At 36.4% G+C, this 24,430-nt stretch overlaps 1 protein-coding gene across 1 annotated transcript in view; it reads right to left on the reverse strand.

Annotated features, from left to right (window-relative positions):
• The window catches only part of SLC15A5 (solute carrier family 15 member 5), an 88,857-nt gene that overhangs the window by 51,077 nt on the left and 13,350 nt on the right, over nt 1-24,430 (reverse strand). Inside the window, exons 3-4 of the mRNA XM_001142606.6 lie at nt 17,805-17,974; nt 4,695-4,915 (exon numbers count right to left, since the gene is read on the reverse strand). Coding sequence (XP_001142606.4) covers nt 4,695-4,915; nt 17,805-17,974 — 391 coding nt within the window. The remainder of the gene's footprint in view (nt 1-4,694; nt 4,916-17,804; nt 17,975-24,430) is intronic.

Here is a 24,430-nt window from a genome sequence, read left to right on the forward strand (position 1 = left end):
ATCCATGCATTAAGACAGGGGTTTAACTTTGAAGAAAGCATCGTCCACCAGAGGCCTACCCTCTTGCACATACTCTGTGATGGATGAGCTGGATGTTCCCTAGTTTTTCAAGTTCCCAGTTATGAACTGATAAAGGGTCTTCATCTGTGGTGGTAGGAGCTCTGTCTAGTCTATTGACAATAGTACTCATTCCTCATCAAAGACTATCATCATTTAGTCTCTCTTAATTTTTCTATGAAAAGTAATGATGGCCCCAATTTTGTGCTTAAGATGACACATAAAAAGCCAAATAACTTAAATTCTGTAGATAAGCAAAATGACTTTTCTTCATGAACACTAATACAAAACCAGTAAAAAATACTAAAGACGTCTGTTTTTACCCTGATGAAAAAAATGAGGCTAGAATAGATTCTTTAAAAAGCATCTAGTTTGGTGGCAATATAGAAATGACTTTTTCCTAAGAAGAGGGGCCCAATGTGGACACATGTTAATTGCTGTAGGCTGTCTTTGAGGGGGCTATTTAGAGAGGCTTTGTTTCCATTGTGAACTAAGTAACAGGGGGAGGAAAAAAAAAACCTTGTGTCTTTGCCCTCCCTTCAAACTAATTACATGATGCTAGAATTCCATAAAGGAAACAACATGAAAAAGGTTTGCATGATAAAGTGAAAGATACAATTTTTTTTAAAAAAAACCCTGTGCTCCACCCCAAATCCTCAATGTATTGTTAGAATTTCTTCATTTTAAAAATAACCCCAATGCTAACTAAAACTCTAACACTGATTTGGAGCCTCTTAGTGTATTCCAATCCTCTTGGCAACCGGGTGTGATATCAGAACCAAGGGATGATGTCACATGAAAGAGGTGTCTCTTCACTTTTCTAGTACATGAGCTTTGTTACAGCTTCATCAGCTTCATCATGATCTTTTTTATTTTTATTTTTTTTGAGACAGAGTCTCGCTCTGTCACCCAGGCTGGAGTGCAGTGGTGCGATCTCGGCTCACGACAAGCTCCACCTCCCAGGTTCACGCCATTCTCCTGCCTCAGCCTTCCGAGTAGCTGAGACTACAGGCACCCGCCACCACGCCTGGCTAATTTTTCTTTATTTTTAGTAGAGATGAGGTTTCACCGTGTTAGTCAGGATGGTCTCGATCTCCTGACCTCGTGATCTGCCTGCCTCGGCCTCTCAAAGTGCTGGGATTACAGGTGTGAGCCACCGTGCCCGGCCCATCATGATCTCTAGTAGCGCATAGTATTTCTTTAATTCCCAGTGGTACACAAAGCTATTGAGTGTCATAGACAGAAAGTCAACCAAGTCTTCTTGAGGAATGGATCCTCCAAACTCTTATGGTACAAGAGCTGCATTAGGATCCCTGCTTCACCACAATCCTGGGAGAGCAGCCTCGCTCAAATATCCAGATGATAACTTCTCATTTGAAACATTTGCTAACCCCTTCTCTAGACTCAATTGTACAATTCAAGAGGGTATATATGGAGAATCAGTATTATGGTGTCAGTACAGCTGTTACCAAGTCCACCAATTGTAAAATGAGCCTATTGCCATGTTAACTGCGCAAACACAGGACAAGACCACATTTTCACTGAGATTCTTTCTATAGACAACGTGTCCTGGTGATCATTATCTCCCAATCTTTAATTTGACCCTTAGTATAGTAAACAAGGATTGTTTTGGCTGAGTACAGATGGCAAGAGTTAAAGGAACATTAGTTAGTTCTGCCCTCCTTCGATAAAATTATTAAGCATGGATCCCCCATCGGAGGAAAATGAATGATGTGTTTTAACAAAAAGTGCTGGCAGCGGAACAACTCTAAGACTGAAAGGCTCCCAGCACAACTTGGAAGTTTCTGTTACTGATTTCAAATGAGAATTATTGTTAATAGGAATAAAGTTATTATCGGCATGAATCACAGACACAGAAATCTGTTAACTTAATAATGTGGCAAATGTACTATTAATCTTTAGTGAAGCAATATTAATATATTGCCTAATCTTAGAAAAGGCTGCAGTGTCTTGAAAGCTTGAAATCATTTCTGCCTCTGCCTCAAGTTCTGAAATCATCGCCCTGTAAAATTTTAAATACTTTTATTTCATCCAAGCCTTTGAGTATTCAGAAATAATTGCTGTCAATAGAGATTCATTCTCACCTTTGACTGGCCAGTAATGTCAAATGGCAACCTCATCAGCCGTAATATCAACATATTTTAGATGTATGTCTTGCAACTGAAGGTCAATAATGGCTACTAAATTTAAAATATGTATGAAATTCTATGATGTTTTATTCTTGGTACTTTGATTGCCTTTGTACTGGTGATTATTTCATCTGGGGGCAAAAATCTAAACCCAGCCTATCCTATTGGAAATTCCTCTGCCTTCCTGGCGAAGTATGATCTAAGCATTTTCTTTGAAGTTTCTAGCATAACATTACTGTATATAATTTTGGAATCTATGTAGTTTGTATCAGGGACTTTTAACCCAATGCAAGAGTGATATTGAGGATAATAAAGCATGGCGCTTGACACTAATCCTGAGGTGGGATGTTGCTCTGCCACACATTAGCAAGGTGACTGGGAACAAGTTGCAACTTAGTTTCTGAGCCTCAGATTTAGGAGAGTAATAGCCATGTAGCCTTGCTGTGGGGATTAAATTACATACTGTGAAGCCATCTTTTAGAAGCTATGGCACTTAATAGGTGATCAGTAACTGTTAGTTTCTGTGCTTTGCAATAAGTTGCACATCTAGATTTGGTGATATGCTTAAAAATTAGTTCATCAAAATTTATTGTAATTTATGTTAAATTAAAAAATATATGACAGTGTGCAAAGAAGGGTCCAACTTAGTGGAAAGAAATGTCAGGTGTCATTGCATTATGAAGGTAAGGAACTGGTATTCTGTGCTACTTGCACATAAGCTTTTGAGGTTAGCTATGGGCCATGTAGTAATTTTGTACTGTTTATCAGTTCCTCCAATCTAAGATGCTTTATTATATTAATGCTTACATATATGGGTAATATTTCTGCTGTATTCTGTTTTTGTGCCTACTGCTATTGTAGAGTCAAGAGGGAGTCTGAATCTCCTAAATCAGACTAGCTTTCATGCATTATTTAGTCTAGAGGTCAAGAAATTTTCTGTAAAGGGCCAGATAGTAAATATGTCCACATATGGGTTCCGTGGCAATTACTCAACTCTGCTATTTTTGTGCATAAGCAGACATAGATACGACAAAACAAAGAGCATGGCTATGTTCTGATAAAACTTCATTTATGGACACTAAAATTTAAATTTTAATATTTTTCTTTGCTTTTTCTTCTTTTTTTTTTTTTTTTTGAGATGGAGTTTCGTTCTTGTTTCCCAGGCTGGAGTACAAGGCATGATCTCTGCTCACCGCAACCTCCGCCTCCTGGGTTCAAGCGATTCTCCAGCCTCAGCCTCCCAAGCAGCTGGGATTACAGGCATGGCCACCACACCTGACTAATTATGTATTTTTAGTAGAGACAGGGTTTCTCCATTTTGGTAAAGCTGGTTTCGAATTCCCGACCTCAGGTAATCTGCCTGCCTCGGCCTCCCAAAGTGCTGGGATTACAGGTGTAAGCCACCACGCTGGGCTAAATTTTATACAATTTTCATGTGCTAGAAAATACTATTCTTTTTTTTATTTTTTTCAAACATATAAAAATGTAAAAATCTTCTTAGCTTACAGGATGTACAAAAATAGTGGACTGGATTTGGCCTTCAGATAGTGGATGGCTAACCCCTGGTTTAGAGGGGCAGGCACTGTACTGAGAGGCAGAGGACAGATTCCGCTTTCCCTTACACTACTATTAACTGTGACCTACGGTGCCTCACCTCTACCAAAAGAAAGTCACTTAATTTTTCTGAGCCTAAGGTTCCTGTTTAACAAATAAAGTAGTTTATGAAGTTAATCTCTAAATTTTGTTGCAGCTCTATTATTCTATGAGTTCTAAATGTAACTCATTCATGAGTCTTCTAACTTCCAAGTTGGGAGTTAGCAATGAACAAAGTCCCGGATTTGTTCAAAGACTTTTGTAATCATTTATTTTTCTCAGTAAATAAGTTAGTCTTTAACTCTAACCACAGTAAAAAAAATTTTTAAATCACATATATCTATAAAAGGTACTTTGGGCTTAGCATTTTCTCTTGATTTTCTCACAGCGCAGGAACGAATTCCCCAAGGAACTAATAGAGTGGGTGGGGAGAGAATCACTTGCTCATTAGTACTTATATTCAAGAGTACAGTGGAGGTGGTACTCAAATCAGTCAATTTAGCTACTCGTTAGTACCACTTTCTAAAGGTTTAATGAGGGAGGAAGGCAAAACCTTTGGCTAAAGGGAAGTTTGGTAATTGCCTACAGATCTGATATGTTCGTGCACTGCTCTTACGCCTTACGACTATGCACTCTGAAGTACTGTCTGCACCTACTGACAGACATTTATAGCTCCACAAAAGAAACACATCCCAGGGTCTCCTCAGGTATGCCTCTGCCTGACCCCGCTTAGCTCTGGAAATCAGAGCCTGTAATGATGAGAAGCTTCTGTGGGATAACTGCCTGCCGACGTATATGGAAAGCGCTCGTTGGGGAGAAAATTCACCTTGACTTGCACTGTTGACATGCAATCACTTTCCTGTTGTTGGGGTAGTACTCATCACCTGTCCTTACCTGCATAATGCACATTCTGTATAGGAGCTGAAAAATGAAGAGAGGGAGAAGGGTGAGGAAAAATGTTGTGTCTTCTACATGGAGCTCACTGTAGCAGCCACCATTTTTTTCTTTGGCATGGTCTAACTGGCTTGTCACGTCTCTGCCAAGATGGCAGTATTGCAGGTGGCATGTTTTCAGTGCACTAACCAACACCCCAACGCTTGTCAGGAGAGAACAACCTGCAAGTAATTGGAGATATTATGTATTAGTATAGGAATTGTTCTCCAGTTTTTCAAGATGCTGATCAGAAAGATAACGATTCAAGGATTCAGGGCAGTGAAGTGTGAAAGTTTTTAGCACCCAAGGGGTCGGACTCAAAGGACCACGCTTCTGACAGTGATTCTGGCATCCTGATGGCCAGCCCATGGTGGCATCTAGCAATTGATGTCAAAAGTATAAAAGGTAAGATCAATGAAAACATATTAAAAGGGAAAGAAAGGTGACAAAATAATACGCCAAAGTTAAGGACTTCAGAATCTCTCAGAAGTCTCTAACTTTAATGCATTAATGAATACAATAAACTGAACTTTCTTTAACATCCTTAACACAAAGAACTAGTACTATTTTTTCATATAAATTATTATATAAATAATCCTCATTTTACTTGGCAGGTAGAGGGTGGCTTCTTATTGTGACATGGAGATGAAGGGAAATGTAATCTCTGCTTTGACTTTATCCTTGGATTTAGAAATAAGGTTAGACTATGAACTCTCTAAATGATTTTATGCATGTTGATAGTGTCATTAAGAGTTCAGATTAGATGAGTTGGCTTTTGACTTTTCCAGTAGTTTCTTCTAGGTTTACATGGCTGTTGCTGCACGATCAGAAGCGCTTTATTGCTTCAGATGGCAGCAGTCACTGCTAGTGATTTGCAACCTCATTGTTGCTTCTTTTATGATCTTTCAGTTCCTACCTTTTCTTTGACTTCATTAGGATTTCCTGATACAATGACAGATAAGAGACCCCCGTTTAGGCAGCAGTTCAGCTGTGCTATCATGATAGTTACAATTTTTCATAGCACTCCCTTTGACCAGATAAATCCCCCCAGAAATTATGTAGACACCAAACTACTGTTGCCAGGTAAATGGCATAATAAATGTGAAAATGTTTGTGTTTCTCCAAAGAAGGCTGCTATAGAAACTCAAAGTATAGTTTGAAAATCATTTTGATTATGTTCAAGTTTCCTATAATAAAATTCTAGATAAAATGCATTCTAATGAAATTCATTTATATGCCATAGAGTCTTGGTTTTTATGTTTAAATAAAGAATATGTATTAATATATTTTTATAGCTATAAAGTGGTTAGATTGATTTGATCTGGTCTTTTCTTCAAGAGTTGTAATAGACCCATTATGTCAGCCTTTGATTAATTGAGGAAGCTGGGGGCCTGGTAATTGAATATGGAGCCTTTCACCTCTAAGTCACTGAATCAAATCCAGCCCAAATTGGTAGTGACCAAGAATGATTACAGCTGTAGCTCTTTGGTGGCCTTTGTGAAGTGTGTTTAGGTCATCTGGGAGTATGTTGGGATACTTGCTAACAGGAGATAGGCTTATATGTATGGTCACTTTTGCCTCTTCTTAGTCACTATTGCCTGAAGTAGATGAAGGCCCAGGTACTGGTAAGGCCAAGAATACAGAAGCCCCTGTGAGAGGCCAAGATTTGTTTCTCTTAGGAAAGAAGTAATAGGGACTGCTCTTTATTATTAGAGAATGAACTGCTCTATTATGAGACTTTCCTAGCTATTTCAATTAGTTTACTTAAGGTTTAAGTAAGATGAGAACAGAGAATGTGTTGATGAACAGTCTGGAGACTGAATTTGAAGAAGCCTGGGCTGGGTGGCTTAACTTCCTGACATTTCCTTACAATCTTGTCTCTATTACTCATCAACCTGTTCTCTGCTAAACTCTTGCAAAGTGGTGCTGGGTAGATAGTAGGGTTATTATGAACACTGATCCAAATTACTTTATGCTTTCAGATAGGTTTGATTATTAAATGATAAGTGCTTGCAGGATGAAAGATTATTTCCAAAGATATTTTCCCCAGTTTCCCCCCAATTTTTAAAATTCAGGAATTTGTATTAAATATAATATATTTTAAACTCACTAACCTTTTTTTTGTATAAACAATCACTATTTGTTGCAAGATAAACTTGGATCTGCTTCTAATACATGACAAATTGATACCTGCAATCTTATTAAATTATTTAATATTGCCATCATTTTATTTCTAATGAGAGGTAGTGGTAGTTCAGATTAGTGCTTTTCAACCTGTGTTAAAAATGAGTTTTAAAAAAAATTTCTCAACTATCATGGTCAATTCACTTGTGAAATCCAATAAAAATGAAATATCTAAACATAAAATAAAGACATACAAAATATAAGCCCTGATATTTTTATTATTAGATTCAACAGACATAAGATGTCACTGTCCATAAATATTTCTATATGTTTTCTCTTAGTGTCTGTATTTATTTTGTTGTATACTGGCAACAAACAGTTCAGAGACCAGCACTGCTCCATGAACCATGCTTTGTGTGAAGCACTGGCTTCAGTTGAATATGTACTTTGAAAAATGAACTTGTTTAAACAAATAAAATTGTATCAGATATAGTGATATGAAGCAACAAAAACAAAATGGTCAAGAAACAAGAAATGAGAACATGTGAATGAGGGCTAAAACTCTAGCTAACACAGCAAGGGCATATAATTGATGCCAAAGAAATGTCATTACAATCATTGATTTATTCCACATACTTACCGAGAATCTACTAGGAGTCAGGAAACTGTTTTGGGCCCTGAAAATATAGCAGTGAACGGTACCTACAAACTCCTGATTCTTCTTTGTGGTGGGGGAGACCCTAAAAGCAGGAAAATATTAGGCAAGTTCTATGATGAAAACACAGTGGGCTGTTATGATAGAGACCCATTGTGGGGTAGAGGAGACCTCCTAGAGAGTTGACATATGAACTGAGGATTAAATGACTAGAAACAGGCAAAGAGACCTAGGAAACATATGCCAGGCTTATCATGAAGTAGAAATTAGCCAGGAGGGGTTCAGAAAGCATAAAGGCCAATAGGCAGGAGCTCAGTTAGAGGGAAGATTGCGGGGAGATGAGGTCTAGGAGGTTGTCAGGGGGGTCAGATCATATAGCTCAAAGTAAGGAACTTACGTTTATCTACAATATTATAGAAAACCATTAAGAAGTTTTAAGTATACTAGAGAGATCTTATGATGTATATTTTAAAATAGTTACCCTGGAACCTGGGTAGCTGCATGGATAATGAATTTTAGGGACCTGGGGAACAGGCAAGAGATAGTGCTGACCCAGACTAGTACAGTAGTAGCCACGAAGAGATATGAAGAGAATAGGATGGTTTTTGAACAATCAGTAAAATTTTCTGATGGGGAAAGGGGTGAAGAAGTGAGAAAATTTGAAGATGTCTACTTTTTTCCCCCTTGGTGACTTTATTGAGAGGGAGAAAACAAGAAGCCAGTGTGTAGTTAGCTGAATCAGGAGTTGTGTTTTGGTCAAATTAAGTTTGAGGAATTATTAGATGATAACCAAGTCAACATGTCAAATAAGAAGTAGAATATATGCTTTTCAAGGTCAGGAGAGAGGTCAATATAACATTGAGTGTTTGGTGTATTAGATGGCATTAAAAGCCATGAGTCCAGAGATTAGTTAAGGAAAGAGGGCAGGAAGAGAAGATTCAGGGTCCCTGGAATGAATCCTAGGGCTGCACATCAGTTAGGAAATTATCACAGGAGAAAGGTTGGTTAAGGAGACTGAGAAGAGGTAGACAATGTGCTAGATGGGTTGTAAGAGGGAAAGAAAGTGGTGAAGTAATAAACCTAAGTTGATCAACTGGACTGAGAGAGACCCAGTAAGTCAGCAAGAGAGTCCAAGAAAAGGAACTGTACAATAATCTGTCTACCCAAAGGGAGTGGCCCTTGTCCCATGAAACTGTAGTTACCACTGAATGTTAGGATGGATACCTGTTGAAAACATTTACATCTAAACATCATACCACTTCCTTGGATTAATCCATTAGACTTAATAGAAAACTCACGCCTTCTATGCAAATAATTTTGGGTGTCATGTAGGCTCAGCCTTTAAAAAAGTCCATTATCATTACAATTCTCAAATTGATTTTCTGTACCAGGAGCAGAAATGGGAAGTTGACGAAAATACTGAAATGAAAAATTCAACTGAGACTTCAAGCTCTGGTTTAAATGTGCATGGCAAACACACCAGGCGTGCACATTTTAAAATAAAACAGATGAGCTATTTTAAGTGTTTTATTGCAAAACTTAAAGATTGTAGTTATTACTATTTTTTTAAAAAAACTTTTGGAGAGCAGTTTTCCTATTCTTTGTGCCTTTAAGTCCTTGGCTCTAATATTCTACTCTTCTGACCTTGATCTAATCATGAATATCTATGCTACTTAATTATAATTAAAAAAAAGCCTACATTGCACTCTAGATGGTAGATGCATATTTTTTCTTCTTTGGTCACCTGCCAGTTCTCAAAATTATAGCAGTGGGAAGAAATGCAAATGAATGCCGTGCTTGACAGCTAAACATAATGAAATGCATGGTCCACATTTGAAAAGTTACCTTAAAATAAAAGGTAGCATATAAAAAATCATTTCTTTAAGGTCACCTATGGCTTTGAATTACAGCTTTGAGGAATTTCCAATTTAGTCATCAGAAAGAAGCCAAAATAAGGATTATACACCTCACTAAAGGAAAGACAGAGTTTTACTTCATCATAGTTGGGTGAGCTTAGAAATAGTAAACAAAACAAGCAAAACAAAGCACAACCCTCAAATATTCATTTTATAGAGCCTTGTATAAAGTCAGCCACTTGAGAACATTTTCTATGCTAATTGTTCCTGTAGCTAATAAAGTTTTTTCTTGTTAACATCCAAAAATAGGTTACCTTATCACATGTTAAAATATGTAATATATGGACTGCAATAGGCTGGCAGTAAACAGACTTTATTACATAGATCTGTATTAGTTGAAAGAGAATTGTATTTCTTGATTCAGATGAATGTATATTCAAATAGTAGATTAAGAAGCAAATGAATGGATGCTGAACAGTTATTTAGAAAATTTGAATCCAAAAATAGTATATATGAATATATGTATACATATGTGTGCATATGTGTGTGTGTATTCACAAAACTCCAAATTATTTGATAATTAGACACTTGAGAAAGTGCCAAAGTGGTTTTTAGGAAAAATCATATACTTTACATTTTCTTCTTTTTTTGCTATTGGGGACTTTTTGCATATTGACCGCATTCTATAGACTACTAGGAGGATATGTACTGCTAAGTGTGGTCCACAGGCCACAGAGCTCTCAGAAACAGGGCAGAGGCTTCTGTGTATAATATTTTCCATGCTTCACTGCCTCAGTATGTGGTGTAATAGAATGAGCTCCAGCCTAAGAAAAATAGGCTTGGGTTCTCGTTCCACTTCAGCTCTTTTCTGTGACATCTTGAGCAAGTCATTTAATTATATTATGTCTCAGTTTCTGTGCTCAGCTTAACAATAACAAACACTGATTGAACACTTACCATATTCAAGTATTTATAAGACACAGGAATTTCTAATTGTGTTTATAAATAGATAATTTCAACATATGTGGTAAATAAAATGGTAAAGATGTGTTCAGAGTGCTACAGGAGCAGGGGCAAAGCATCCAGAGTCTAGTCTGCAAAAGGTGCCCTTCCCCACTACATTGTAGGTATATGATAAAAATAAAATAACATTGGTGAATGCGCTTCATTTTTAAAAATGTAACTCATTGCATTACTATTGGTAGTAGCTGTATAGAGAAATAGCAGGAAAAGAAAAATATGTTACGAATTAAGGTCTGAGTTAAACAAGACGAATAGAGAGACTTAACAATGGAACAGAATAGAAACTCCAGAAGTGCAAGCGAAAGTACGCAGTGAAGATGGCATCTAAAATCAGTTTGAAAAACATAGACTTTTTAATAAGTAAGGTTAGGATAAGTTGGTAATAATATGGAAAAAAGATACAGTTGGGTTTATTCTTAAAAGATATTCTAATATAATTTATGAAGGGGTCAGAGAGGTAAAGAAAAGAGGCAATAAAATGAATACTAGAAGAAAATGTGGGTTAATTCTTTTATAACCTGAAAGTGAGTAAAACTTTTTGACCATGACTCAAAATTTAGAAGCAATAAGGGAGAATATTGATGAATTTTATTACAAACATAAGCCCCAATGAAAGACAAAACAAACACATGGAAAACCCTGTGCATAAAAAAATAACACAAGAAGCAAGTTAAAAATATGTGTGATAAATAGGGAATAATATTTGCAACTTTTGTCATGGACAAAGTGTTAATACTCCCAAAATATAATGCTCTAAAAATTGACAAGAAATGAATACAAAACAACCTATTCTTAACAAATTGGACAAAGAAGAAATCACAAGGGAATTTAGAAAATATCTGGACACAGATTAAAACAAAAACACACTATACCAAAACTTATGAGATGCAGCAAGAGTGGTAAATACTAAGAGGAAAGTTTATAATGGCAAATGTTTACATTAATAAAGAAGAATGATCTCAAATCAATAACTTAACCTTACACCTCAAGGAACTAGAGAAAGAACAAACAACACAAAGTCAGAAGAGAGAAGGAAATAATAAAGATTAGAGCAGAGATGAACAAAATAGAGAATGGAAAACAGTAGAAAAAACTCAATGAAAGCATGTTGATTTTTGGAAAGATAAAAAAATTAACAAACCCTTATCTAGACTAAGAAAAATAGAGGAAAGACTCAAATAATTAAAATTAGAAATGAAAGGAGACATTACAAATGATGTCACAGAAATAAAAAGGATTATAGAGGAAGAATTATACACCAACAAATTATATAACCTAGAAGAAATGGATAGCTTTCTATAAACATACAACCTACTAAGACTGAATCATGACAAAATAAAAAATCTGAAAAGACCTAAAACTAGTGAAAAGACTTAAACAGTAATCAAAAACCCCCTAACAAAGAAAAGCCCAAGACCAGATGGATCCACTGGAGAATTGTACCAAACATTTAAAGAAGAATTAACACCTGTTTTTCTTCAACTCTTCCAAAGACTCTAAAAAGAGAAAACATTCCCAACTATTCTGAGGCCAGCATTACTTTGATACCAAAACCAGACAAAGACATAACAAGAAAAGTACAGATCAATAGTTCTGATGAATATTGACATAAAATAGAAACAAACCAAGTTCAATAGCACATTAAACGGATCATAGACCACAGACAAGTGGAATTTATACCTGGAATTCAAAAATAGTTCAACATACAAAAATCAATCAATGTATTACATCAATGTATTACATCACATTAACAAAATGAAGGACAAAAACCACATGATCATCTCAATGGATGCAGGAAAAACATTTGACAAAATTCAACACCCTTTCATGATAAAAACATTAGACAAACTAAGAATAGCGGGAAACTACCTTAACATAATAAAAGTCATATATGAATATCCCACAGCTGACATCATACTCAATGGGAAAGACTGAATGCTTTTCCTCTAAGATTAGGAACAAGGCAAAGATGCCCACTCTTGCTACTATAATTGAACATAGTGCTGAAAGTTTCAGACAGAGAAATAACAAGAGAAAAAACTAAAAAGCATACAAATCAGAATAGAAGAAGGAAAAGCGCCTCTGTTCACAGACGGCATGATCTTATATGTACCAAACACTAAGAATTTGACACAAAAGTCATTAGAATTAATAAAGGAGTTCAGCAGTTTCAGAATACAAGATCAGCACTCAAAAATCAGTTGCATTTCTATAATTAACGATGACTGATCTGAAAGTAAATTAAGGAAACATTCCCATATACTATAGCATTGAAAAGATAAATACTTAGAAATAAACTTAACCAAGAAGGTGAAAGACTTGTATAGTGGACACTATAAAACTTTACTAAAAAAAAAATTGAAGAATATACAAATAAATGGAAAGATATCCTGTGCTTGTGAATTGGAAGACTTAATGTTGTTAAAATGTCCATACTAGCCAAAGTGATCTATAGATTCAATGCAATCCCTGTCAAAATCTCAATAGCATTTTTGCAGAAATAGAAAAAAATTCCTGAAATTTATATGGAATATTAATAGTGAAAACAAACTTGAAAAAGAAAATTGAAGTTGGATGTCCCACACTTCTTGATTTTAAAACATACTACACAGTAACAGCAATTAAGAGTACAAGGTTCTGATATGAAGATAGATATAAGACCAATGGAACAGGGTAGAGAACCCAAAAATACACCTTCGCATATGTTGGCGAATAATTTTCATCAGGGGTGCCAAGACTACGTAAGGGGGAAAGGACAGTCTCTTCAACAAATAGGGCGGGGAAAATCGGATATCCACATGCAAAAGAATGAAGTTGGATCCTTGCTTTAGACCATGTACAAAAATTAACTCAAAATAAATTAAAGACCTAAAACCATTAAACTCCTACAGGAAGAAACTATAGGGCAACAGCTTCAGAAGATTGGATTTAGCAATGATTTCTTGGACATGACAATAAAACACAGGCAACAAAAAAATTAAAAATAGACAAATGGGATGACATCAAACATGAAAACGTCTGCATTTTAAAGAAAACAATCCACAGAGTGAAAAGGCAACATATGGAATGGGGGAAAATAATTGCAAAACATATGTCTGATATGGGGCTAATATCCAGAATATATAATGAACTTCTACAACTTAACAAAAATCCCCCCAACCTCAAATAACCTGTTTAAAAAATGACCAAAGGACTTGAATAGAATTTTCTTCAAAGAAGATTTACAGATGGCCAATACACACATGAAAAGATGCTCAACATCACTAATTACTAGGGAAATGCAAATCAAAACCATAATGAGGCTGGGTGCCGTGGCTCACACTTCTAATCCCAGCATTTTGGAAGGATGAGGTGGGAAAATCCTTTGAGCTCAGGAGTTTGAGATCAGCCTAGGCAACATAGGGAGACCCTGTATTTGAAATAACAATAAGAAGATATCACTTCATAGCCATCATTCAAGGTGGGCAATATTAAAAGATAAGAAAAATACTGTGTTGACAAGGATGTGGAGAAATTGTGGGTAACCCTCGTGCACTGTTGGTGGAAATGTAAAATGGTGCAGCCATTGTGGAAAGCAGTAAAAAGAGTTCTCAAAAACTTTAAAGTAGAATTACTACTATATGATTCAGCAATCCCACTTCTGAGTATATATCCATAAGAATTCAAAGTGAGATTCTGAGGAAATATTTACATACCCTCATTCATCTCAGCATTATTTATATTTGCCAAGAGCTAGACGCATCCCACATGTCCATTGTTAGACAAGTGAATAAAGAAAATGTGGTATATACATACAATGGAATGTTATGTGGTATTAATATCCTAATATTCTCAAGGTATATCCATGTTGTAGCATGTGACAGGATGCTACAACATGGATAAACGTTGAGGATATTAGGCTAAGTGAGTAGTCATAAAAGGACAAAGACCCTGTCTTTGAAGTAATAATAATAATATGATTCCACTCATATGAAGTAGCTAAAGCAGTCAAAAAATAGAAACAGAAAGTAGAAGAGCATTTACCAAGGGCTAGGAGGAGTGGGGAGGAGGAATTAGTGTTTAGTGGGTATACAGCTTTAGTGTTGCGGCAAGATGAAAAAGTTCTAGAAATCCATTGCATAACAATATGAATATACTTAACACTACTGAACTGTACACTTAAAATGATTAAGATGGTTTATTTCACTTAACACAATGTCTTCCAGTTCTACTGGTGTTGCTGCAAATGACAGGATTTCATTCCTTTTTATGGCTGAATAGTATTCCATCGTGTATAGATACCACATTTTCTTTATTCATTCATTTGTTGTTGGATGCCTAGACTGATGCCATATCTCAGCTATTGTGAGTAGTGCTGCAATAAATATGAGGGTGCAAATGTCTCTGATGTATTGATTTTCCTTCCTTTGGATAAATGAATGAAACTGCAAGGCATTATGTTAAGTGAAATAAGCCAAGAGAAAGTTAAACATTGCATGTTCTCATTTACATGTGGAAGCCAGAAAAAGCTGATCTCAAAGAAGTAAAACGTAGAACAGAGGATATTAGAGGCTGGGAAGCATAGGGGAAAGGGAGAGATTTATTAAGTGACACAAAATTATAGCTAGGTAGGAGGAATGTGTATTAGTGTTCTATACCACTGTAGGATGACTATAGTTAACAATAAAATATTATATAGTTTTAGATAGCTAGAAGAAGGATATTGAATTTTCCCAACACAAAGAAATGATGTTTGAGATGATGGATCTGCCAATTACCCTGATGTGATTACTATACCTTTTATGTATTGAAACATCACTATGTACCTTGTAAATATGTACAATTATTATTATCAGTTAAAAGCTACAATAAATAGTCCTGATAGCTGAATGCCTGAGCTGAAAATTACATGTTCATCTTATACACTCAGAAAAAAAATGATAAAGATGGTAAATTTTATATTGTATGTTTTTTTACCACAATAAATACCACAACCCTATAGAAAAGTTGAACTAGAAACATGAACAGGTAATTCACTGAAAAAGAAATTCAAAATGCTCTAAGGCAATGAAAAGATGCTCACCTCTTCTCAAAATAAGAAAAATGCAAATTTAAACCACAGCAAGATACCATTTTCCACCCTCAAATTGGCAAAAATCCCAAAGTTTGACAATATACTTTGTTTGAGAGGGTGTGGGGAAAAAGGCATGCTTGTACATTTTTGGTAGAAATACAAAATAGTGCCACAACCACTATAGAAAGGAATTTGGCAACATATAGAAAAATTATATATGGACTTACTTTTGATTTGGCAATATTACTTCTAGGAATCTATCCTAAAGATACACTGGCAAAAAAGAAAAGCAAAGAGAAACATGCACCAAGCTATTTGTTAGAATCTACTTAATATGGCAAATGTAAAAAAACAACCCAAATGTCTATCCATATGGGACTGGTAAAATAAATGATAGTTTGTTACACGGTGAATATACAATTATAAAACGATCCCTAAACTATACTAAGTAAAAAAAAAAGTAAGTGAGAAAAGTGTGAATTATATGTTACTTCTTACATCAAAAGGACAGACAATATATATGCCTACATGCACCCACACATATTTTAATATTTGCATTTATTTAAAAATGGAAGGATAATCCATAAAACAAAGGAAGCAATGAAAAACAGCAAGAGGCTTATCTGAACGACTAAGGTACCAACATGAAGGGGACTTCACTGTCCAAATATGGAAACAAATTTGAGAATCACTAGCTGTAGTAGATTAAAATACATAAAAAACGCTTAAGAGCATAAATTCATAATCATAGTTTTTTTAAAAAAGAAATCCTAATAGTTACATTAGCAGAATGTTGAAATTCAACTCAATAATTTGCAAATCTATAGATAGAAGGAAATAATTAAATGTTTATCTTCTTTTTATTACATATACTATACCTCAATGTAACTAGCTGATGAGGAGATACCTGTCTTTATGAAACTATTTCAGCTAGTAAAAGAGGAAGAAATATAGAATATGATCACCTTGCAATCCTCAATAAAATATTGGATTTGGGCAAAAATCATCAATGAATGCTAACTCTGCAAAAACAGACTTTATGCCTCTTAATTAAAGTACATAATGCCACCTATGAAGAAATTTGACCAAAATAAAATCTGAATCTGCAAGTATCTAGGTCTATTAGAAAATTTACAGGAAATACAGAGGGAAAGCACTATGCGGATGCAATTCACAAAATCCCGACTATGGGAAATGCTCTAAGAAATGTTAAGATTTCTTTTTAAAAAATAATAAATTAGGGGCCGGGCGTGGTGGCTCACGCCTGTAATCCCAGTACTTTGGGAGGCTGAGTCGGACAGATCACGAGGTCAGGAGATCGAGACCATCCTGGATAACATGGTGAAACCCCGTCTCTACTAAAAATACAAAAAATTAGCCGGGCGTGGTGGCGGGCGCCTGTAGTCCCAGCTACTCGGGAGGCTGAGGCAGGTGAATGGCGTGAACCTGGGAGTCGGAGCTTGCAGTGAGCGGAGATCGCACCACTGCACTCCAGCCTGGACGACAGAGAGAGGCTCCGTCTCAAAAAATAATAATAATAATAATAAATTAAATAGAGATAGAGATGCATGGGGAATAGATAGATAGATAGATAGATAGATAGATAGATAGTTTCTGGACATATCTGGCATTTGGAATGTTTAAACCTTTTTTGGATTTGATTTGAACAAACTATAAGACAAAAAAAAACAAATTTCAAAAAGGAAACAATCAGGGAGATTTTAACAGTGACTAGATATTTGATGGTGTTAAGAAATTTTCTTCCTCCACAAACACATGTGGGTGTGTGTGACAGAGAGAGAGAGATTGATAATGACATTGTGGTTATGTTTTTCAAATGGAATTTAACTTTTATGTATGCATACACCTACATAATATATTACATATTAATAAATATAACAAAATACAAGAATAAGAAATGCTATAATATTTAGTTTTTGCTTGAAAATTACCCGGGTGAGAAGAAGAAAAAGTGAGTGAAGATGAGTTGATAATTGCTGAAGCTCAGAGCTACCTAGGTGAGGTTCATGTATAGTCTTTATCTACTTTTGTTTATGCTTAAGATATTCCATTATTAAAACTTTTTCAACCAGGGAAAAAAGAAAGATGGGGAGAAGAGGAATCTCTACCTCTCAACTTTTTATTGGGTCTAAATCTTGCCATTAGAATCCAATTGCAAAGAAGCAGTCTTAATTTTTACTTAAAAATATTCTTGCAGACCATTGCTTTATCAAGGGTAATATCTGACACAATTTTCAAATTCTGAGTTGAAAGAGAAGTTATAAAGAATCAAAGAGAAAGGAGATCTGTCAAGAAAACAATATAAACCCAGAAATTAATGTAACGCATAATTTACTTACGTTTTTCTGACTGATAAATTAGATTGTAGTGTATCATATGAAGAGTTATCACAGCCATAAGCATAGACATAAAAGGAATAAGTAAAACAAGGGCCCAGGCCTGTGAGTGCTGGATGTAAGATATTCCCAGAAACACAATAGTTGCATTTAGGTTCATGAGCCAATAAAACCTGGGGTATACAGACAGACAAAAATAAAAATACCATTGAATTGCTTTAGATAACTATTGCTAATTTTAATGCTTCTAATCAAATGTAAACTACCAAATGATGGCATGTTAACTGAACCCAATTTTGCAAATATTGTTTATCAGATTTCTTAACAAGTATATAAACATCAGCCCTGACTTAGCAGTTTCATTATCTTTGTTTTATCCTTGTTTAGAATCGATATAGAAAGAAGGTGCTCTCTTTCATCTAAATCAGAGGTTGGCAAAATTTTTCTCTAAAGGGCTGAATAGATAGTAAATATTTTAGGCTTTGCAGGCCATACAGTCTCTGTAGCACTGTGGTGCTAAAGAAGCTATAGACAACACTTAATCATTCAGATACCCCTAATGAAACTGGAAGGATTAAAAAGTTAATCCTTCCTGTATATTCCAGTTTTCAAAGTTTAGGAAAACACAAATACTCAGAAATATCTGGGTTATACTTAGAATAGCATGTAACTAAAGAAATGAGTGACATTTGAAAAAAACTTTCCATTTTTCTTTCCAATGATTAGTATCACAGAGAGGTACCTACCCCAGTAGTCTGGTTTGCAAGTTCTGGGAAAATCATCTCTATCTCTCAACCTTTCACTGGGTATAAATCTTGCCATTAGAATCCCATTGCAAAGAAGAGATCTTAACTTTTACTTAAAAAATTGAGGTAAAATTAAATACAATAAAATTTACTCATTTACATATATAACTTATATACATATTAGTTTTTTTAAGTGTTTCAGTTGTGCAAGCCTTAGTACACTTACACTATCATTAAAATTTAAAGGGCTTATGTGATTAGATGAGACCCACCCAGTATAATCTGGGCTCTGATCAACTCAAATCAACTGATGAGAAACCCCAATTATCTCTGCAAAATTATTTCACCTTTGCCATATAACATAATTAGAGGAGTGATATCCCATAATCTTTCCCATATTCTATTGGTTAGAATCGGGTTACAGGTTGTGCCTACACTCAGGGGGATGGGTCCAAACAAGTGTTGTCCACTGGGGGTCATCCTGGGGCATGTCTGCCACATCTTCTTTTTCTTTTTTTTTTTTCTTTTTCTTTTCTTTCTTTCCTTTCTTTTTTTTTTTTTTTTTTTTGCGACAAAGTCTTACTCTGTCACCCAGGCTGGAATGCAGTGGTGCAATCATGGCTCACTGCAGCTTTAACCTCCCAGGCTGAAGCAATCCTACTGCCTCAGCTTCTCTCAAGTAGCTGGGACCACAAGCATGCACTACCATACCTGGTAATTCTTTTTTTATTTTTAGTAGAGATGAGGTCTCACTGTGTTGCCCAGGCTGCACATCTGATTCCTCTCTCCTCTCCTCTCCTCTCCTCTCCCCTCCCCTCCCCTTTTCTTTTTCCTTTCCTTCATTCTTTCCCTCCCTCCTTTCCTCCCTCCCTCTCTTCCCTCCTTCCTTCCTTCCTTGTTCCTTCCTTCTTTCTTTCCTTCCTCCCTCCCTCCCCCACTTCCTCCCTCCTTCCTTCCCTTATTTCCCTCTATTTCCTCTAAGTAAAAGGAGAAGTACAGACAACAGGTAGAACTGGCTATGGAAAGGGAATATTGAAGGTTTGAGAAGAAAGAAAATGTTTAGAAGTTGTAATCTGAAGGAGAAGGAGAGAAATTGGGCATCATATACTTGCTAGGCAATGATAAGGAACCAGTTTGGTGGTCATGAACTTAATGCGATCATAGTATAATTTTGCATTTTTCTCAGACTTGTTGCTGTGTGAGTACAATAATGGAATATGTGGAGAGTTGAATTTTAACTAAGATTATTTCCTCCATCACACAGGAGAGTATGACAAAGTAAGCTGGGGGGATGGGGAGGGAAAAATAATTGAAGACATGGAATATTATTGCTAATTAATTGGAGACTAGCCTTGCTGCATACTTTCTGGTTGAGAATGGAGGCTCAACTCCCTGCTGTACCCAGCTGACACCGCCCAGGGGGGTAAATTAGAGCACTTCCAGTTTCTGCTGGGCAGGAGATCCAAGACAAGCTCCTCACTTGGCCTCAGCAACATCACCGGACTTGGGAATCAGAGTGTTCCTGTGTGATTCTCCAAGTGTTTATGTAAAATATTAAGTCTTGCTCATGTCTGCTGAAACTATTAGGCCAGGAATATGCAGGGGAGGCAGTGTTTTTAATAGTGTTTGGCTAGAGAAGGACAGATATTGTCAAAAATATTTTCTCCTGTGTTAGTCTACCTTTTCCCTAATACTTTGTGTAAGGGGAGCAGGACTTTTTTTGGAGCTGCCCATTACTTGCCACACCTCGGCTCTTACCCGTCTGTACCTGGTTCCAGGTTCTAGGTTTCTCCATAGCCCTACTGATAACAAAAAGAAAACCCAGGAAATTCATTATTGTCCTTCCTCAAGTTCAAAGGCCCCTAGGAAGAGACTGTCTTCTTTCCACCTTTTGGAATCTCCCTACGTTCGTTTGTTGTGTTAAGTTCGGGTTTTTTCAATGTAAGAAGTACTTGGGAGAAATAGGGCTCTTCTCATATTGGCTAATACTGGAAATCCTCTTATTTTATTTTTTATCGGGTAGTTTCTTTTCCTATCATTGATTTGTCAAAGGTCTTCATATATTTTGGATGCATGTCATCTGTCAGATACATGTTCTACAAATGTTTTCTTATAATATGAGGTTTTCCTTTTCATTTTCTCAATGATATCTTTTGATAAGAAAAAGTTTAAAATTTTAATAGATTTTAGTCTATCAATTTTTATCTTTATTGGTTCATACTTTTTGTGTCCCATGTAAAGAATACTTTCTAAACCTAAGTCACAAGTATTTTCCCTTTTTTTTAAAAATCACTTTTATGGGTTTTGATCTCATATAAAGTTAATAATCTAATTTGAATTAATTTTTAGTAGAGTGTCATGGGGTAATTATTTCCTATATGGATATTCAGTTATTACAATACCATTTATTGAGAAGATGATCTTTTCCTCAGTGATCTTTTGACACTTTTGTTGAAAATCAATTGACCATACAAATGTAGGTGTATTTTCTGACTCTCAGTTCTGTTCCACTAATCTATCCTCATGCCAATACCATACTGTCTTGGTTACGGTTACTTTCTTTTCTCTTGTTTTTTTTTTTTTTAAGAGCTTTATTGAGATATAATTGAGATGCAGTAAACTGCATATATTTGAAGTGTGCAATTTTATGTTTTGAATATGTATGTACACACAAAATAATTACCACATTCAAGATAACAAACATATCCATTGCTTCTAAAGCTCAGTCACATCCCTTTGTCATCCTTCCTCTTACCCCTTCTCATTTCCCCTTCCTCATCTCCAGGAAACCACTGATCTTTTTTCTGTCACTATAAATTAGTTTGCAATTCATAGATTTAAAAAAAATATTAAATTATCTGTATTTTTTAATCTGGCTTCTTTCACTTAGCATAATTATTTTGAGATTCATCCATGTTAGTATATTTATCTGTACCCATTCCTCTCTGTTGCCAAGTACTATTCCATTATGTAAATGTACCACTGTTTGTTTATGCATTTATCTGTTAATAGACTTTTTCAGCTTATTGCTATTACAAATAATGCTGTTAAGAACATTCATGTACAAGCCTTTGAACAGACATAGACATTAATTTCTCTTGGTTAAAACCTAGGAGTGTAATGGCTGGGTGATATGATAGATGTATATTTAATATTTTAAGAAAATATCAAATAGTTTTTAAGTAGTTGTAACATTTTTACGTTATCACAACATGTGTATGAGAGTTCTAATCTCTTCATATCCCTGCCAAAACTTGGTATAGTACATGTGTACTGGTATATCATTGTGGTTTTATTTTGCATTTCCCTAATGACTAATGATATTGAGCATCTTTTCATGTGCTTATTGACCATCTGCATATCTTCTTTGGTGAAATTTCTGTCCTTATGTATTCTGGCTATAAGTCCTTTCTCAATTATGTGATTTGTAAGTATTTTCTCCCAGTCTATGGCTTGTCTTTTCATTCTATTAAAAGTGTCTTTTGAAAAGCAGAAATTCTTAATTGTGATGAAGTCCTATTATAATTTTTTTCATGGATCGTCCTTTTAGAATTGTTTCTCAGAAATCATTGCCTAAACTGAGGTCAGAAAACTTTTCTCCCTCTCTTTCAGAGAAGAAATCTGAACTTGGAGAACTGAAATGACTCATCCAAATTCACACAGCTGTGTTGCTTGTAGAGCCATGAGCAGAAGCCATCATCCTGGTACAGGGCTAATTGGGCTAAATATCCTGTTAATACTTCTTTCTGCATCTTTGCAGTTATCAATTTCATGACACTATCATTTTCTTGTTAATCCAGCCTTTAACATTTGAAATTACCTTTCATTCCTCTCATTCCTCTCATCACATTTTATATATCAACCATTAACTGTAAATGTTGTCCTGCCTCTTCAGACTGGTAGTCCAAAGACATGAGTTAGAGTCACAAAATCTGAAAATCACATGGTCTGTGATCTTCTACTCTCTGGAACTTTAAAAATTGGAATCACACCCTCTAAACAAGGTTTTTTGTTAAGAATTTTAATGAAGAACATTACATGAAGAACATGGATTATAACTACATGGTGCTAAGCAAATGTCATCATCAAATGTTCATTTTTCTCCAACCCTGATTTCAGGAACAAAAAAAGCAGTGAAGTTGGAACATAGTGAGTGATGTGGTTTAGCTCTCTGTCCCCATCCAAATCTCAACTTGTAGCTCTCATAATTCCCACATGTTGTGGGAGGGACCCAATTGGAGATGATTGAATCATGGGGGCGGGTCTTTTCTGTGATGCTCTCGTGATAGGGAATGGGTCTAACAAGATATGATGGTTTTAAAAATGGGAGTTTCTCTGCACAGCTCCCTCTTTGCCTGCTGTCATCTATATAAGATGTGACTTGCTCCTCCTTGCCTTCTCCCATGATTGTGAGGTCTCTCCAGCCATGTGTAACTGTAAGTCCAGTTAAACCTCTTTCTTTTGTAAATTGCCCAGTCTCAGGTATGTCTTTATCAGCAGTGTGAAAGCAGAATAATACAGTAAATTGGTACCAGTAGCATGGGGCACTGCTGAAAAGATACCTGCAAATGCGCAAGTGACTTTGGAACTGGGTAACAGGCAGAGGATGGAACAGTTTGGAGGGCTCAGAAGACAGGAAAATGTGGGAAAGTTTGGAATGCCCTGGAGACTTGTTGAATGGCTTTGACCAAAATGCTAATAATGACATGGACAATGAAATCCAGGTTGAAGTGGTCTCAGATGGAGATGAGACACTTGGAAGCTGGAACAAAGGTGACTCTTGTTATGTTTTAGCAGAGACTGGCACCATTTTGCCCCTGCCCTAGAGATTTGTGGAACTTTGAACTTGAGAGAGATGATTTAGGGCATCTGGCAGAAAAAATGTCTAAGCAGCAAAGCATTCAAGTGGTGACTTGGGTGCTGTTAAAGGCATTCAGTTTTATAAGGGAAGCAGAGCATAAAAGTTTGGAAAATTTGCAGCCTGACAATGCAATAGAAAAGAAAATCCCATTTTCTTAGGAGAAATTCAAGCCTGCTGCAGAAATTTGCATAAGTAACAAGAAACCAAATGTTAATCCCCCAGACAATGGGGAAAATGTCTCTCCAGGGCATGTCAGAGGTCTTCATGGCAACCCCTCCCATCACAGGCCCAGAGTTCTAAGAGGCAAAAATGGTTTTGTGGGCCAGGCCTAGGGTCCCTGTGCTATGTGTAGTCCAGGGACTTGGTGCCCTGTGTCCCAGCTGCTCCAGCCATAACTAAAAGGGGCCAAGGTACAGCTCAGGCTGCTGTTTCAGAGGATGGAAACCCCAAGCCTTGGCAGCTTCCATGTGTTGTTGAGCCTGTGGGTGCACAGAGGTCAAGAACTGAGGTTTGGGAACCTCCACCTAGGTTTCAGAAGATGTATGGAAACACCTGGATGTCCAGGCAGAAGTTTGCTGCAGGGGCAGGGCCCTCTTGGACAACCTCTGCTGGGGCAGTGTGGAACAGAAATGTGGGATCAGAGCACCCACACAGAGTTCCTAATGGGGCATTGCCTACTGGAGCTGTGAGAAGAGAACCACTGGCCTCCAGACCCCAGAATGGTAGATCCACTGACAGCTTGCACCGTGTGCCTGGAAAAGCAGCAGACACTGGATGCCAGCCCGTGAAGGCAGCTGGGAGGGAAGCAGTACCCTGCAAAGCCACAGGGGCGGAGCTGCTGAAGGCCATGGGAACCCACCTCTTGCATTAGCATGACCTAAATGTGAGACATGAAGTCAAAGGAGATCATTTTGGAGGTTTAAGATTTGACTGCCCTGCTGCATTTTGGACTTCCATTGGGCCTGTAGCCCCTTTGTTTTGGCTAATTTCTCCCATTTGGAATGGTTGTATTTACCCAATAC

Source organism: Pan troglodytes, chromosome 10 (assembly GCF_028858775.2).
Source record: "Pan troglodytes isolate AG18354 chromosome 10, NHGRI_mPanTro3-v2.0_pri, whole genome shotgun sequence".
NCBI lineage: Eukaryota > Metazoa > Chordata > Mammalia > Primates > Hominidae > Pan > Pan troglodytes.